Genomic DNA, 15,384 nt, shown 5'->3' with positions numbered 1-15,384 from the left:
AAGGAACTGGGCACTGGGCTGGCTTGCCCTAGATGCCCAGGAGCTTTGCAATAGGCTGGAGGAAGCTTAAACTCAAAGGAAACACAGCATTCTATAATGGAATCATGCCAAATTTAGCCTTTGGAGACTGGTTTCTATCGCACAGTGTAGCATCTCCAAGGTTTCACATGGTTGGCTGTGTGGTTTTGGTTTTTTGTTGTTGTTTGTTTGTTTGTTTTGTTTTGTTTTTTGTTTTGTTTTGTTTTTAAGGTGTGCAGATATACCACACAGAGTCTGGCCACTCACCTACTGAAAGATATTTCAAATTCTTTGCAACTTTTGACTACTGTGAAAAGCTGTTATTGGAATTTCTGTACAAGTTTGTATGGACATAAATTTTCATTTCTCTGGGAAAGTGCCCAGAAGTGTGATTTAGGGGGTCTCAGAGTAAGTACACGCTCAGCTGTGGGAAAAAAAAATGCCAAAGTCTCCCAGAGCAGCTGTGCGATTTTACATGCCTACCAGGGATGGGTAAGAGCTTCAGCTGCCCGCATCCTCACCAGAATTAGCACTGTCTCTCTGTTTCCCCTCTCTCCTGTAGGTACGAAGTGATGGCTTCTCATGGCCTTCGTTTTCGTTTTTTTTTTTAACAGCTAGTGACTTTGAACAACCTTTTCTTATGCTCATTTGCCATCCATACATCCTGGGTTTCTCTAGTTTCTAACTGGGTAGTTTTCCTGCTGGGTCTGTATTGAGTAACATACACACATACATAGAAATATATATATATATATATGTGTATATATATATATATTTCAAAATACAGATCCAAGAAATGTGGCTTACAAATATTTTTTCCCAATATGTAACTATCCTTTGTCTTCTTGACAAGGTCATTTTTAATCTCACCTAGGTCTAATGCACTGATACTTTTCTTTAGCAGATGATCTTATCTTTCTATTATCACACACGCTTGCTCTTCGGGCCCATGTCCCAACGATTGGATTCTCTGTTTTATAGTTTTCCGCACTGCATTTGTATCTGGGATCCCATTCTGTGTTGATTTCTGCATGCAGGAGGTTTAACCAGAGATTTATATAATTGCTCGTGGAGATCTGATCGCGCCAGTTCCTTCACTGAAAGAACTGCCATCCTATTAAATTGTTCTTTCATCTGTTTGGATCTGTTCCCAGGGCATTTCTTGGGCCACTGTATGGATCCCTCTGCCAAGGCTACACCTAAGTAACACCTGGAAAGACTCCTGATCCCTTTATCCCTTCGGTTATTTTAATTCCCCCAGCTATTCTAGGTATAGATCTTATTCTCTTATCTATGCTACAAAAAAAAAAAAATGCCGCTGCAACTTTAATGAGAATTTCTTTGAAACTGTACGAAGAACTGATAACTTAAGTCAGCTGAAATTTTAAAGCCAAGAAAGAAAATAAGTCTTCATTTATTTAGCTATTTTATTTCCTCGGTCAGGTTCTATACTTAGAGGCGTTTGGACCTTTCATGTATTTTGTTGTAGTTATACCTAAGAATTTCTTTTTTTTTTTGAGCAATTATAAATAATGTAGAACTGGTAAATGTGTGCACTTGTGTGTGTGTGTGTGTGTGCTCAAGTGCACACACTCAAGTGTGTTTGGAGGCCAGGCATTGATGGGGAGTGTCAAATCTTTATTTTTTGAGACAGGGTCTCTCACTAAACCTAGGGCTCACCAATTTGGCTAGACTGGCTGGCAAGCAAGCCCCAGGGATCTGTCTGTCTCTATTTCATCAACACTGGAATTACAAGAGTGCACTGTCACACTGGCTTTTACATGGGTGCTGGGAATAGAAGCCAGGCTCTTTTTTTTTTTAATTAATTTATTCAGATTACATCTCAATTGTTATCCCCTCACTTGTATCCTCCTGTTCCTCCCTTCCTCCCACTCTCTTTCACCCTTTTCCCCTCCCCTAGGACTGTGACAGAAGGGGACCTCCTTCCCTACCATATGGTCACAGGCTATCAAGTCTCATCTTGGTAGCCTGCTTGTCCTTTCTCTGAGGGCCACCAGGCCTCCCCACCAAGGGGAAGTGGTCAAATATGGGACACCGGAGTTCATGTCGGTCAGTCCCCGCTCTCCACACAGCTGTGGAGAATGTCCTGTCCATTAAGAAGCCAGGCTCTTACACTTGCATGGCAAGCACTTTAACAAATGGGCTGCCTCCCCAAATTCTTGTATTTTTAATTTTGGTTTCTGTATTGATACTATAATTGATACTGTGCGCACGCTTTGGCTTGCCTCCTTGAAGACTTTATTGTCTTGGTATTTTTTATGTTCCTTTGTAGACTCCTTGCAATGTTTCTACATAGATTGTCATGTGACCTGAAGTAGGTACAACTTATTTTCTCCTTCCTGGTTTGTATCTCCTTTATTTTTCCTTCCTTCCTTATGAGCTAGTAGGGCTCCCAATGTCATGTTAATTGTTTAAATAAAATTTAACATTTGTTTTACAAAATTTATTCTAGAAAACAGATTAAGAAACACTCCCCCATCCATTTCCTGATACCAACATTAGCTGGACAGAAAATTCAGACAAATGGTGTTCAAAAGAATAAAAGCTATAAAAAAAATATGGTTAATGAGAACAGATTTTAAAATCCTCAGTAAAATATCAATTTCAAATATCAAATTCAGCAATATATACATACCAGTACTAAATGAAGTTTCTTGGGCTTTTTCTTTTTAGTATGTGCCCCCATTCTTTTATTTCTGTCCTCCATAATACTTTTCTTCATTATAATATTATCAGTAAATAATTTATACAATTATTCAAAACAGGAAAGTCCTTTCAGTAACACAAAGCTTCACCCTAACACAGCCACATCTCCAAAGGGAGTATAACCAGATTGGAAAAAGCATTCAGTAGACAAAGAAGCCTAGATCTCCAAACTGCTATGGGTACAACTATTTTGCTTTTGTTTTTGCTTTCTTGGGATATAGGATTTATTCAATATCATGTCTTTATCCCATCCACATTTATTGGTAAAATTGTTCACAATAAGAATCTACCAATTAATGAAACTTAACTGCTTCCTTCATTCATTTACTAAATGGAGTTTCTTAAGATTTTTTTCTTTGCAAATGTTTGATGTTGCCTCAGTATCGAAAGTTTACCAGCCATATTAATGATGTGGCATATTTATAATCTACCATATTAGTAAGGTAGAAAATTAAAACATTAATTTTAATAACAACATATAGAAAAGGCATTTGATAAAATTCACCACTTGTCATTTTGAAAAAAAAGGGTCTTCCTGGAAACTAAAAATTCAGAGGTATATCCTCAGCTTGATAAACAGCATCGAGTTTAAATCATACCTAAAAAGACACAGGTCTAGTGCTAGAGAGATAGCTTAGTGCTTGAGAGCACATACTGCTCTAACAAAGGACCCAAGTTGGCCTTCCAGGACCCATATGGCAGCTCAAACATGCCCGCCCCGCAACTCAAGGTCCTGGAAATCTGATGTCTAAAGCCTCCGCAGACATCCTCATATATGTGTGAGAGCGCGCGCGCGCGCGCGCGCGCGCACACACACACACACACACAAACACAAAAGAATTGGTTGTTCACTAAGATCTCTTTTTTTTTAAAGATTTATTTATTTTATGTATATGAGTACTCTGTCAGCATGTACACTGGCAGGCCAGAAGAGGGCATCAGATGGCATTATAGATGGTTGTGAGCCACCATGTGGTTGCTGGGAATTGAACTCAGGACCTCTGGAAGAGCAGTCAGTGCTCTTAACCGGTGAGCCATCTCTCCAGCCACAAGATATCTTAATAAGACTAGAAGAGTTATCCAAAAGATATGCAAAACAGGAACACAACATAGCAAAACAAATCACCAGAATCCCTCCAAAAGACCATAACTCCTTGACTACTGAGAGACTGAAATAGGTCAAATGGTAGATAAGAACTAAAATGTTTACTTATAAAACTAATCAATGATTCCAGATGAATCAACAAACACAAAGAAGCCAATTCAGGACCTAGATAAGAAAGCCAACAACATAGATGAGAAAGTCAGTGATTTGCATTTTTGTTTTTGTTTTTTAAGTGGGTAAAAATAAGTCAACAACGTGAATAAGAAAACAAGAGAGGAAACATGTTTTTTAAAAATTAGGGCTGGAGACAGGGTTCCACAGTTAAAAGCACTGACTGCTCTTCCAGAGGTCCTGGGTTCAATTTCCAGCACCTCCTTTCCCTGCTCACAACTGTCTGTAACTCCAATATCTGACACCCTTGCACAAACATACATGCAGGCAAAACACCAGGGCACATAAAATAAATAAGATTTTTTTTTAAGTTGCAATATTGGAAATAATGAATCAAATTAAAAGTACGGTAGAAACTAGAGAAGATGACCACGTGGAAACAGAAGTATCCGGGAGGGAGAAAATGAAACTTTAAAAGGGAAAAAGAGACCGACAATCCAAGGTTAGAAACTGCTGAGATGAAGAGTAGCATAGAAAACTCTAGTCAATACAACAATAACAAATTTCCCCAAATCTTGAGAAACAAAAGAGCATCCAAATACAAGAGGTCCTGAGAGCACCACCAGCCTCCAGAGAGAAGGGCTCCTCCTGAGGCGGTACAGCGGAGATGCCGCAGTACAAACCACCGAAACCACTGAGCCACTGTTGTCCGAAAGCAAAGTGGCAACACACAGACGAGAAACGCCATCCAAAGAGAGATGAAATGGGCTGCAGGTGAATGAAGGTAGCTGCCCGGTGAGAGGGAGCACTCACCACGCACAAACACTCAGAGGCCTGACTCTGCCTGGGCCTGAGCGAGCTCACAGGGCTCAGCACCGAATCCAACCGAAGGGGCAGAACCGGAAGTGGATGAGCTCAGAATAGTGTCCAGGTGACTTTTCGTTTCACTCCAAGAGTAGCTTCAGGGCCTATAATCAGAAGCTATTGTTCTTACCTCTGGAGAAAGGCCAGACCCACATCATTGGGGAAGGAGGCATGGGCGAAGACAGTTTGGACTTAAGAGCTATGTGTAAGTGGGGAGGAGGAAGGGGGACGCGTGTGTGGAGGTCAGAGGGCAACGAAGGGAGTCAGTTCTCTCCTTCCGCCATGCAAGCTCCTGGCATCAAATGCGGGTTGTCTGCTCAGCAGCAAGCCCCAGCTGAGCCATCTCACCAGCCCTCTGAGAGTTTTTGACTGAAATTTTTCCTCAAAGATCTTTGCATGTCCCTGTTTTATTATTTCCTTTTTTTACTAGTCACTTTTTAATTTTAAAAAAAAGTAAAAAATACAGATAAGAAAGAAGGGCTGTTGAGCCTAAATGAGAAACAGTGCACATATGCCTACCTCCCTCCCACTCTCCTAAAATGATTCAAAAGATCAGATTAGTTAGCTGGGCCTGATTCCAATGAAGGGGGTGGCAAATCTTGGAATTATTTTTCATATTATTCGGTGCTTATAAATCAGCCCTAGTGCTGTGTATGGAACAGAATTTCATCCAAAAGTGTGAACAACGGAGAGACAAGAATGGCAGATTGAAACCCCAAGGTCTTAGGTGAAGTTACAGCTAGCCACAACTTTCTAAGGCCTTGAGTGTCTCGATCAAATGGTAAAAAGTTAATCTGAATTATCCATGAATTTCCTACCAGCTCTGTAGAGTTAACATCCAGCAAGAAACAAAGGACCGGAACTGGGTAGTTTAAGAGAGTATATACAGTCAAGAGATGGTGGTGAATGCCTTTAATCCCAGCACTTGGGAGGCAGAGGCAGGGGGATCTCTGAGTTCAAGGCCAGTCTGGTCTACAGAGTGAGTTCCAGGGCAGCCAGAACTACAGAGAGAACCCTGTCTGAAGAAACAACAAACAATCGAACGACAAACAAAATCAAAGCAGAAGGAGCGGAAGAGAAGATTTTTTTAAAGGTTTGAGCTAGAAGGAGGAAGCCAGGAAAACCATCTCACTGGCCTGGGGTAAGTACAGGCCTCCTCCAGAGCCAGAGGGCGGAGTACAAGGCTTGGAGCCTAGGGACAGTGCAGGGAGACAGCACTAAGCAAGAAGGTGGAACGCCAAGCTATGTCCTACTTCGTCCGGGACAACGCTTCATTTTAGCCAAAGCCAACATGGAGCCCTTGGTCTAGGGAAGACCAGAGACTGAGACCAGACACCAGGGCCACAGAGCTGGGTGGCGAAGAGCTCAGGCCAAGCCTGGAGCAGCAAGCAGGAGCACCTGGCACGAGCTTGCTGCAGCCGGTGAATGCACCACCACCTGCCCTCTGTGGGATGTTTTCGCTTACTGTGAGCTACAGAGTCGGCTCAGTCAGCCATAATTATTTTGCTCTGGGTTTTAGTTGGACTGGGCGGTCTTATCACCCAGTCACTGGAAGGCACTGGGCAGTGTGGATATAAAGGGAATAAATTAGTCCACTCTTGGACTATGCTATGCCAGAATGTCTCAGAGTGGATAGCTTAGAAGCAGAATTTTGACTCCTAGTTCTAGAGACTAAGAAAGGCAAACCATGGTGTCAGAGTCTAGCAAAGGCCGTTTGTGTTGGTCATATCGAGGTGAGAAACAAGAAAATGCGTATGAGGCAGATAAACATAGAGCAAACCCATCTGTTTTCCCCAGAGCCCGTGCCTGTGATAATTAACCCATTAACCCCCTGATAACAGCATTAACCTGCTTATAGGAGCAGAGCCTCCAGTGGCACTACACCTCTTAAAGGGCCCGCATCTTAATCCCACTGCAACTATGATTAAATTGAGAGAGGACATGTAAACTACAGATGGTACGGAGCCAAAACTTTGGCAGCTTGGTGGGATCAGAGCTTGGGAACATGTGAGCGAGGCCGTGCTTTTTTTTTTTTGTCACTCTCCACGTTTGCTTCTTGCCCTGTGCCTGAGCTCAGGATCCTAGCACTGTCAGGCAAAAGCAAGCTTCCCTCAGAGTTCCCATGCGCATCTGTAGCTTCCTCTCACAGCTGCCAGCTAGCTGCACTGACCACAGGTCGCAGTTAGAGCTCTGTCCTCGAGCGTTGTAACTTGCTGAACTGTGCTACTAGATTTGTGTCACACATCACACCCCATTGCGTGTCTTTCCCAGAATCCCCGGAATGGTCACAAACTGACCAGCTAGCTGCAGAACATAACAAAAACAGCCATCAGTTTCAATATGTGTAAAATAATGCAGTGCATATTCCCTGAGCTGGATGCAAAGAGCCAGAGATAAGCAAAGCAAGCAAAAAACAAACAAACAAACAAACAAACAAACAGCTTGGAAATTCAAAAGGCATTTGATTACAACTTGACAGCTAGGCCTGATGGCTTAAGCCCAGCACTAGGGATTAAGGCAGAGGCTGGCAGAGCTCTGTAAGTACAAGGCTAGCCTAGTCTATGAAGCAAAGTCTAGGCTAGTCAGGCCCATGCAGTGAGGCCCTGTCTCAAAAAAAAAAAAAAAAAAAAGAGGTGAGGAGGGGAGGCATTTACATAGTAACTACTCACCTAAAGGAAAAAAAATTCATTCCTGACTCATTTATTATAGTGAAAACTGAAGATTTATATAGCGATCCCATTAGATCTCTTTTATGTAGCAATTCTATAGGAGCTGGTTTATCTAGCAATCCTAAGGGAAGAAGAGGAATCAGTTCTCACAAGGGAAAAAAAAGAACAGTCTTTAACACTATTGCCTCTTAAACAAGAAAGCATGAAATAAAATGAACCATACATTCAAGAGGTAGAAGGGGAAAAAAAGCAATAAAAATTTTTAAAGGAAAAATAGTATAATAAATACAGGTGTTGATGAGTTAGGAAAGAGTAAAATCAATAAATAGTTGGATGTCTTAATAATATAAATCAAATGTTTGTAAGAAAAGACCAATTCTTATGAAGACAAAGTAAGCTCGTTAAAAGAGGAAAAGGCACATATGGAAAAAATTAGAATGCTATGGTATTTAATAATAAATGTAATAAATTCAAAAGTATGGATAAATGATCTTGAAAACTACATCATCAAAACTGATTCAAGAAAGACAAGCTAAATAAATTAATAATAATATAAAAAGTCTTCCACCTTTAAGTGGGGTTTATCTGAAAGATACTATCATTCCTAGGTGTTAGAATATTCACTGATATATTCCACTCATTTTACTAGGAAACTCAGAGGAAATAAAGTTTTTAAAAATCAGAAAAATGCAATTCATAGTAGTGGCTCAAAATTAATGCATAAATAATAATAGCTTTTTTTCTTTACCAACAGTGTTCACTTTTAGGAAAACAAGTGTGATGGGATGTGCCTGTTATCTCAACTACTGAGAAAGCAGAGGCAGAAGAACCCTCAAGGTTTGGCCCAGCCTGCGCAATGCAGCAAGCTGGCTGCACACTCACAACTTACTCACAAAAGGTAAGTTCAAAACATAAAAGTAACATGTTTCCAATAGTGCCCACTAAGTACAAAACATCTGGAAATAAAATGTGTAAGGCATATATGAAGGGAAGTATAGCATTCTATATACTATACAATAGTATAATATGATATGTTATGTACTATACAATAGTAGTATAATATTCTACCAAGACATTAAGGATAAAGAACTTGAGGGATGAACTTTTGCATAAGAAGACAAAACACATTATAAGAGAATTAATCTTAAGATATTTTCAATATAGTTCCATCCAAAATTCTCCTGGAGCTTGATAAAATGAAAATATTTAAGAACATTGTAAAAGCCAGGTATAGTGGTGCTCACCCTTAATCCCAGCACTTGGGAAGCAGAGGCCATTGGATCCTTGTAGCAGGACAGCCAGAACTTTGCAAAGAGATCCTCTCTAAGAGGAGAAGGGGAGTGTTTTAAAAGTATATGTTGTGTTATTTGCAGCATGCATGGAAGTCACTGGCTATACACTTATGAAATACTGATAAATCTACAAGAAAATCCTCAAATTTTAAAAATTTCAATACAAGCAAAAAAATTCAAAGGAGAAGAAATATCATGAGTGTATGTAATTAAAACTCAACAAAATAATTAAATAAATGAAAATACAATGTGAGATGCTACTTTTGGCCCTCTTAATGGGCAGATATTTAAGAAATTGGACAACATCTATATCTTGACAACAGGATAAAGAAACAGGCGTTCTCATCCTCTGTCGGTGGCTTAATGCAAAAATCAAGAACTGGAAATGAAGCAATACATACCAGTGTTCAAATGTATATCCTCAGCCAGGCATGGTGGTGCACGCCTATAATCCCCGCACTTGGAAGGCAGAGGCAGGCGGATTGCTGTGAGTTCAAGGCCAGCCTAGTCTACAAAGCTAGTCCAGAACAGCCAAGGCTACACAGAGAAACCCTGGCTTTAAAAAATAAATAAATAAAAATAAAATAAAATAAAAGTATGTCCTGTCACTCAGAAGGCTCACCTTGAGGAACTTAGCCAAGACTGAAGGTGCGCGCAACAGTAACCACTGCACATCAATGTCAAAAATCTATGAACTACATCCAACTTAAGTGTCCATAAGAAGAAGAAAGTTAAATTTGTTAATGGTAGGAAGAAATATTTTCACATACCGGGAAGGAAATAGAGAAAGAGGCTGAGCCTATCAAATATCAGATATTATATCTGGGGAAAAAAAAACAAAAGGATTTTATAGGAAGAAAAGTTAAGAAGAATCTTTGATGGTGTTATCTCTTTATTCCCTGTGTGATCTTATTGTTTATATTTATTTTAAAGAACTTTCATCAACCTTAAAACAGACAGAGCAACATCACTAATACAAACTAAAAGTGTGGGTCTCTTGTTCCTTACTAGCTGTCTGTCTGATCAAAGTGATCAATGGAGCCTAAAATGAGAGTTGGAATTCCCACGGACAAAGCATGCATGTCCAAAAATTCTCTGACTCCATAAACTTAATACCTCTTTTTCAAGGCTGTATGGAAACCACCCTTTCCTTTTTAATATGTTTCCAAAAGAGCATGTGAGTGTACACACGCAGTGGACCCTCGGTTTCTCCACCTGGGAAATGGGGTTGTTAACTGCTATTCAAAATTCTTACTGGGAAGATGGAGTGAATCAAGTTGAGGCCCAAGTGCATTGTGGTCACTCGGCCTCCTACCCTTCCCTGAAGGAGAGGTTAAGCTCTTGCATCTGTAGGTAGACAGTATGTTTAACAGGTGTGCCCATTTCCACCAGCTATGTCAAGGTGCTGTGTTGTGTGATTTTGGTGGGACAGGTGGGCGGGTAGGGATATAAATTAACATTTATTTACTACAGCTAGGGCAGCAATGATAAACCAAAGAATTTCACCAAACTCAAGCTTGATGAACCAATGAGATTATTGGGGTTACTTACAGGGCATGGGTAACTCAAAGGCCCCAGCATCATTAACCCAACCCCCACCTTCAAGGATGGGTGCATCCCTGGAACTTGCTGGCAGCTCTCCTGAAGGTTTTCTCCTCCAGTACCACCATCTGCTCCAGCAACTGGAACTGCACATGTAAGCCTGGGGAGGAGTCCTGTGAGTCTAATAAGGTCCAAGCTTCCGGAGCTGTGATGGTTTGAGTGAGAACTGCCCCCTGTAGGATTGATACTTAGTCGTCAGTTGGTAGACTGGGAAAGCTTAGAAACTATGACCCTGTTGGCGTAGCATAGGCTTTCAAAAAAAAAAAAAAGCACATACTAGACCCAGTCTCAGTCTCTCTCTCTCTCTCTCTCTCTCTCTCTCTCTCTCTCTCTCTCTCTCTCTCTCTCCCTCTCTCTCTGTCTCTCTCTCTCTCTCATTCTCTCCCCCCCCCCCCCCCCCGCAACCCCCAGCATCAATAAATCATTAGGTGGCTTCTAAGAGCATTGAGACTGCCAAAGTTTAGACTCAGGTTTCTTCCTGTGGTCACTGAAGAAAAAAACAAAATACTTACACAGCTTACATAAGAATAATCAAAATGGCAGTCAGGACTGCAGCCATGTTCTTCTCTCTAGCACAGCAGCTTAGAGTCACAGCCAGCCTTCCAGCATGGTCTGGTTTACCTAGAAATCCCAGAACTCCAGGATTAGAAAAAAAAAGTGTGGCCCAGCTGACTGGGCAGGAGTGGGCGGTGCAGGCATCTTCTTGGCCCAGGCTTTAGTGGCTCTTAGTCCTGACTCCACACTGGGATCTCTGAGGACCTTCTAAGTAGGGTAGGGCATTTTCAGCCTCAGTGATTCTGATGTCAGTGGCCTGGAGTAAAGTCTGAATACAGACTTTAAACCTCTAAAGTACACCAGAGTTCAGAGCCTCGGAAGTGAGCTCATTTCTTCTTCCAACTGACTCCTTCGGTTAGCATGTCTTCCTCAGGCCCCAAGAGGAAGTGGGTTTTCCTCTGGCTATACTAGGAGTCACACAGCAAAGGAGTTCCTAGGCTAGCCCAAGCTCCAGAAATCAGGGACTAAGTTTTTCTTATCATTGTGTCTCAGGGCCTGGCCAACAGAATAACATGTGTGAGTGAAGGAACAAATGGGTGAGTCCCATATTTTCCCACCCCGAGGGCCCAGAATCTAATGGGGGAACTGCAAAGCAGAGAAGCTGCATTGCCGGCAGATCTGTCAGAAATACAGCTTCTGGAACCTGCCTAGCTCCACTAAGTGAGATTGTACACTCTGACAGAAAACGTAGGCGATTCATGTGCCCGCAGCGGTATCATTGGTTCTGCCATATAGTGAGGAGTCTCCAAGCTCTTGTGGTAAAAGCTGCTTGTGAACATGCATTACCCACCCTTAAATCTGCAGCCCAGGTTCTGTCTGTCTGCCCTACAAGCCTCAATGCAGGCCAAACCTTGACACTAGTCCATATAGAAATACCCTTTCTCCCTGGCTATCCTGCTCCTTAGTGGGATAGACCCCAGCCTTGATGTAACTCTAAATCCTGCTCTGCCTCAGCCTTAATCTGGTTCAAATCCCACCTCTGTCACTCTCCATTAGAGCAGCCCTAAGCTTGTGAACACAAGCCCTAAACTGCACGGAAGACTATAAGGGAGATGTAATGGCTGAACTGAGGCAAAGTGCCCCTCACCAGGGATTTCCTTGGCCTTTTCTGTAACAGGCTTCCTAATGGGAATTTACATTTAACAACAACAACATTCTGGAAAGTCTGCTTCCACAGTAAAGTTTAGGAAGGTGATGAGGTGAGAGTGTCAGCAATTCAAGCCAACCTGGGCTACAAAGCAAGATCACGTCTGAAAAGGGGAGAGGGGCTAGCTGGGCAAAAAGAAGAGTGGGGCAGGAGAAAGAAGTTAGCAAACAAGTAGAAAATGATCGCGATCATTTTCATGGGCTCTCTCTCGAGCAAATCAAGGCTCCCGAAGGGGCTTAGCCATCTGCTCTTTTTCTTTTGATTACCTGAGGAAGGAAAATTAACATCACAGAAGACTAGGCCAGTAAGTCCTGAACTGGGAGAGCTTCTTTCCGTGTGTGTGCGCGCGCGCACGAGCGCGAGCGCGTGCGTGTGTGTGTGTGTGTCTGTGTGTGTGTGTCTGTGCGCGCGATCGCGCCTGTGTTCTAAAGGGGGAAGGCTTTCACGGTACTGTGAGGAAAAATGGTGTTCTTTCTCCAGAGGCTTGCGCGGACACCCGTCCGGCTGCAAACTGTCAGCGCCCAGCGCTGCTCCCGGTCTCTGCGAGGCCGCTGCCCTCTGCGGCAGACGGCGGTGCGCGCTCCCTGCTCCAGCTCTCGGCTGGCCCGGCAGCCCGCGCGCTCTGCCGGTGCAGCATGCGGGCGCTGTGACGTTCTCGGATAAATGCCGTGTAACTGTGTAGGCGAATGAGAGCTAAAAATAAGAACGGAAAATCTATCATTAAGGTATCATTGCGCCAGCGCAGCTATTTGAAGGCTCCCATGGTCCCCGGCGCCTGCGTTTGAAGCCCGCCTTCGGGCTTCAGGGGTATTTGCTAAAAACTCCCAGCAGCAGCTTGCCAGCCAGACCTTAAGGTTCACGGGGTGACGCCGGTAATTATGGCAACGCTCAAAATGAAATAAAAATAAACGGTCACCTCTTCCCTCCCAACCTGTATTCTCAGGTCACCAGCGTTGCCGCGGGGAAATAGAGCTGAAAACTGAAAGGAATTAGACCCGAACGGTTATGCAAAAACTAGTACATACCCCATCCCTTACGCTATCCACTTTGCTCATCTACATTGGATTAGAAAAATAAAGTATGAGAAGAAGGCGAGGGACGGCTTTAGGAGAAAAAAAAATGACAAATTGGGCTTACCCTAGGTCTACAGTGCGCCGCGGTGGGGCGCAAAGAGCGCAAACTCCGGGGATGGTGAGTCTCCGGGTTTCCGTTCGGCTGAACGAAAATTGATCTAATTTGGTTTAGAACACCCAAAGTGGGGGAGGACAAGGAGGGAGGACGAGGAGTGTGTGTGTGTGTGTGTGTGTGTGTGTGTGTGTGTGTGTGTGTGTGTGTGTGTGTGTGTGTGTGTGTGTGTGTGTGTGTCTCCAGGGAGAGGGAGGAGGTGCCAAGGTGCAGCCTGCGTGCGGCTCTGCGCCTCGGCGGGGCTGCGTGCGTGTGTCCCTGTCCGCGCTGCTGAAACGGGCTCTTCGAGGGATCGGCGTCACATGACTCCGCCTGCCCCTAGCCAGCGCACAGACCGCCCTTCCCTCAGTTTGCCGGGGGAGGGTCGGGCGACATCCCCCGGGGCCCCGGGGCTCTGCGGAGAGAAGAGGCTCCAACAAGGAATGGTCCATCTAGGTTCAAGAAACCCCAGCTCCGCGCCAGATCCCAGAGTGTAGATCTTGAGGCGGGTGGGGTGGGAGAGCAAGAGGGAGTGATCCAGCGAGCGCCAGAGAGAGGCAGCGCAGCGCGCACCGACGAGGGGCTGCCGGGTGCCGCGCGGGGAAGATGTAAGCGCGTGGGGTCTCGCTGGCCTCCGAGCACCATGCAGAAAGGGATCCGGCTGAACGATGGCCACGTCGCGTCCCTGGGACTGCTGGCACGCAAGGACGGCACGCGCAAAGGCTACCTGAGCAAGCGGAGTTCGGACAACACAAAATGGCAAACCAAGTGGTTCGCGCTACTGCAGAATCTGCTCTTCTACTTCGAAAGCGACTCAAGCTCTCGGCCCTCGGGGCTCTATCTGCTGGAGGGCTGTGTCTGCGACCGCGCGCCCTCCCCCAAGCCGGCGGTCTCCGCCAAGGAGCCAGCGGAGAAACAGGTGAGGGAGCGCCGCGTCCTGACCTCCCGCGCCCCTGCTGAGGCCCTTGCGGCTTCAGGGCCTTCCATCCTGCTTCGGTGGCCGAACTTTGACCCTTCTACTCTAAAAATTCAGGGCGTCTCAGCATCTTCCGCTGAACCAAACCTGGAGGGTGACCCTAGGGCGGGCAGACGAGGCAGGGACTGCGGTCAGGGCGCCTCTAAGAGCTGCGGCGGCCCTTGGCTGGGTAAGCCCCGTAGGGGGCGGGGACAGGGCGTCTGAAACTTAGAGATACCGATGGAGACGGGGTCCAAAGGACCGACAGAGGCAAGGAATCTGATCAGCGTCCGACCCAAAATGGTGCCCCTACCCCCATCCCCACCCCCATTCCAGCCCTGATAGTCGCGCTCTTCTGCCTGAAACGTGGAATTCCTTACACTTAGGCTTGAAAGGGGTGATACAGGCGTCGGAGCGTCGCGGTCCCCTGTCTCCCGCAGCTAGGGGCGAAGTATAACCTGCGCTAGCCTGGCCGAGTTGGGGATTGCGGAGCCTGAGGAGTCGTTTTTTGTGCGATTGAGTGATGGTGTGCTCTCAGCTGGGTCTGGCCTGACTAACAAACCCCAGGGTTCCAAAGATCGCTCTGATGCGCCGGGGTCAAGGCCAGGGCTGCAGCGGAGTAGTGGAACAAGTGGGCTCTTCTTTCCTTCCCCCCTCCCCCCCCAACCCCCTCCGCCTGCGCCGCCGCGACAGCCGCGACCGCCGCAGTAGCCACTGTAGCCCTGCGCTCCTTCACTCGCTTGCTGGCGTTGCCCAAACGGCAGGGCTAAAGGGCCAGGCCGCGATCTGCCGCGGGCCTGGACCTGATGATTTGGCATTGAAAGAGGATGGGGCACCGCAGCGCAGCGGCCCGATGGGAACACTCAAGCAGAGAGAGCTACCTTTAAGCTTGATATCTGTCCCAAGGTATCTGGTCTCCCGGCCTCTGGGAGGGAAGAAAAAAGTGCAGGAATAGTGTATCCTAAAATGTCATCACTAAGAAAGCCTGACAGCCACCTGGCTATTTGCCTAGATGGGGACCAACCGTGAGGTGGGGGCGGGGTGGCGGGGGTGGGGGGGAGTGTCTTTTGCCCGATGTCATAGCAGCAGTCAAAGCCACCTGAAGACAACCAACTGAGATCTCAAAAGCATGCATGCTGGTGGCAATTGAACTGATGGGGATGGGTGACAGCCTC

General features: G+C 45.2%; 1 protein-coding gene and 1 long non-coding RNA gene across 5 annotated transcripts in view; one reads left to right on the top strand and one right to left on the bottom strand.

Annotated features, from left to right (window-relative positions):
* The window catches only part of LOC311580598, a 37,941-nt gene extending 24,342 nt beyond the window's left edge, over positions 1–13,599 (bottom strand). For both annotated transcript variants that reach the window (XR_014773523.1, XR_014773524.1), the window contains exons 1-3: positions 13,228–13,599; positions 10,901–11,009; positions 10,338–10,561 (exon numbers count right to left, since the gene is read on the bottom strand). This is a non-coding gene — a long non-coding RNA (uncharacterized lncRNA). The remainder of the gene's footprint in view (positions 1–10,337; positions 10,562–10,900; positions 11,010–13,227) is intronic.
* Positions 13,600–13,638: 39 nt separating this feature from the next.
* Positions 13,639–15,384, top strand: part of RASGRF1 (Ras protein specific guanine nucleotide releasing factor 1) — a 106,804-nt gene continuing 105,058 nt past the window's right edge. For 2 of the 3 annotated variants that reach the window (XM_084752247.1, XM_084752249.1), the window contains exon 1: positions 13,755–14,173. In XM_084752247.1, the coding sequence (XP_084608373.1) occupies positions 13,898–14,173 (276 nt within the window). In that variant the 5' untranslated portion in view covers positions 13,755–13,897. Of the gene's footprint in view, positions 14,174–15,384 lie in introns of all 3 variants that reach the window. The other variant, XM_084752248.1, reaches the window with a different exon arrangement.

The sequence above is a fragment of the Acomys minous genome, assembly GCF_964271855.1.
Source record: "Acomys minous genome assembly, chromosome: 13".
In the NCBI taxonomy this organism is placed as follows: Eukaryota; Metazoa; Chordata; class Mammalia; order Rodentia; family Muridae; genus Acomys; species Acomys minous.
Note: the sequence above shows the minus strand (reverse complement) of the source record. Positions and strands in the feature narration are given on the sequence as shown.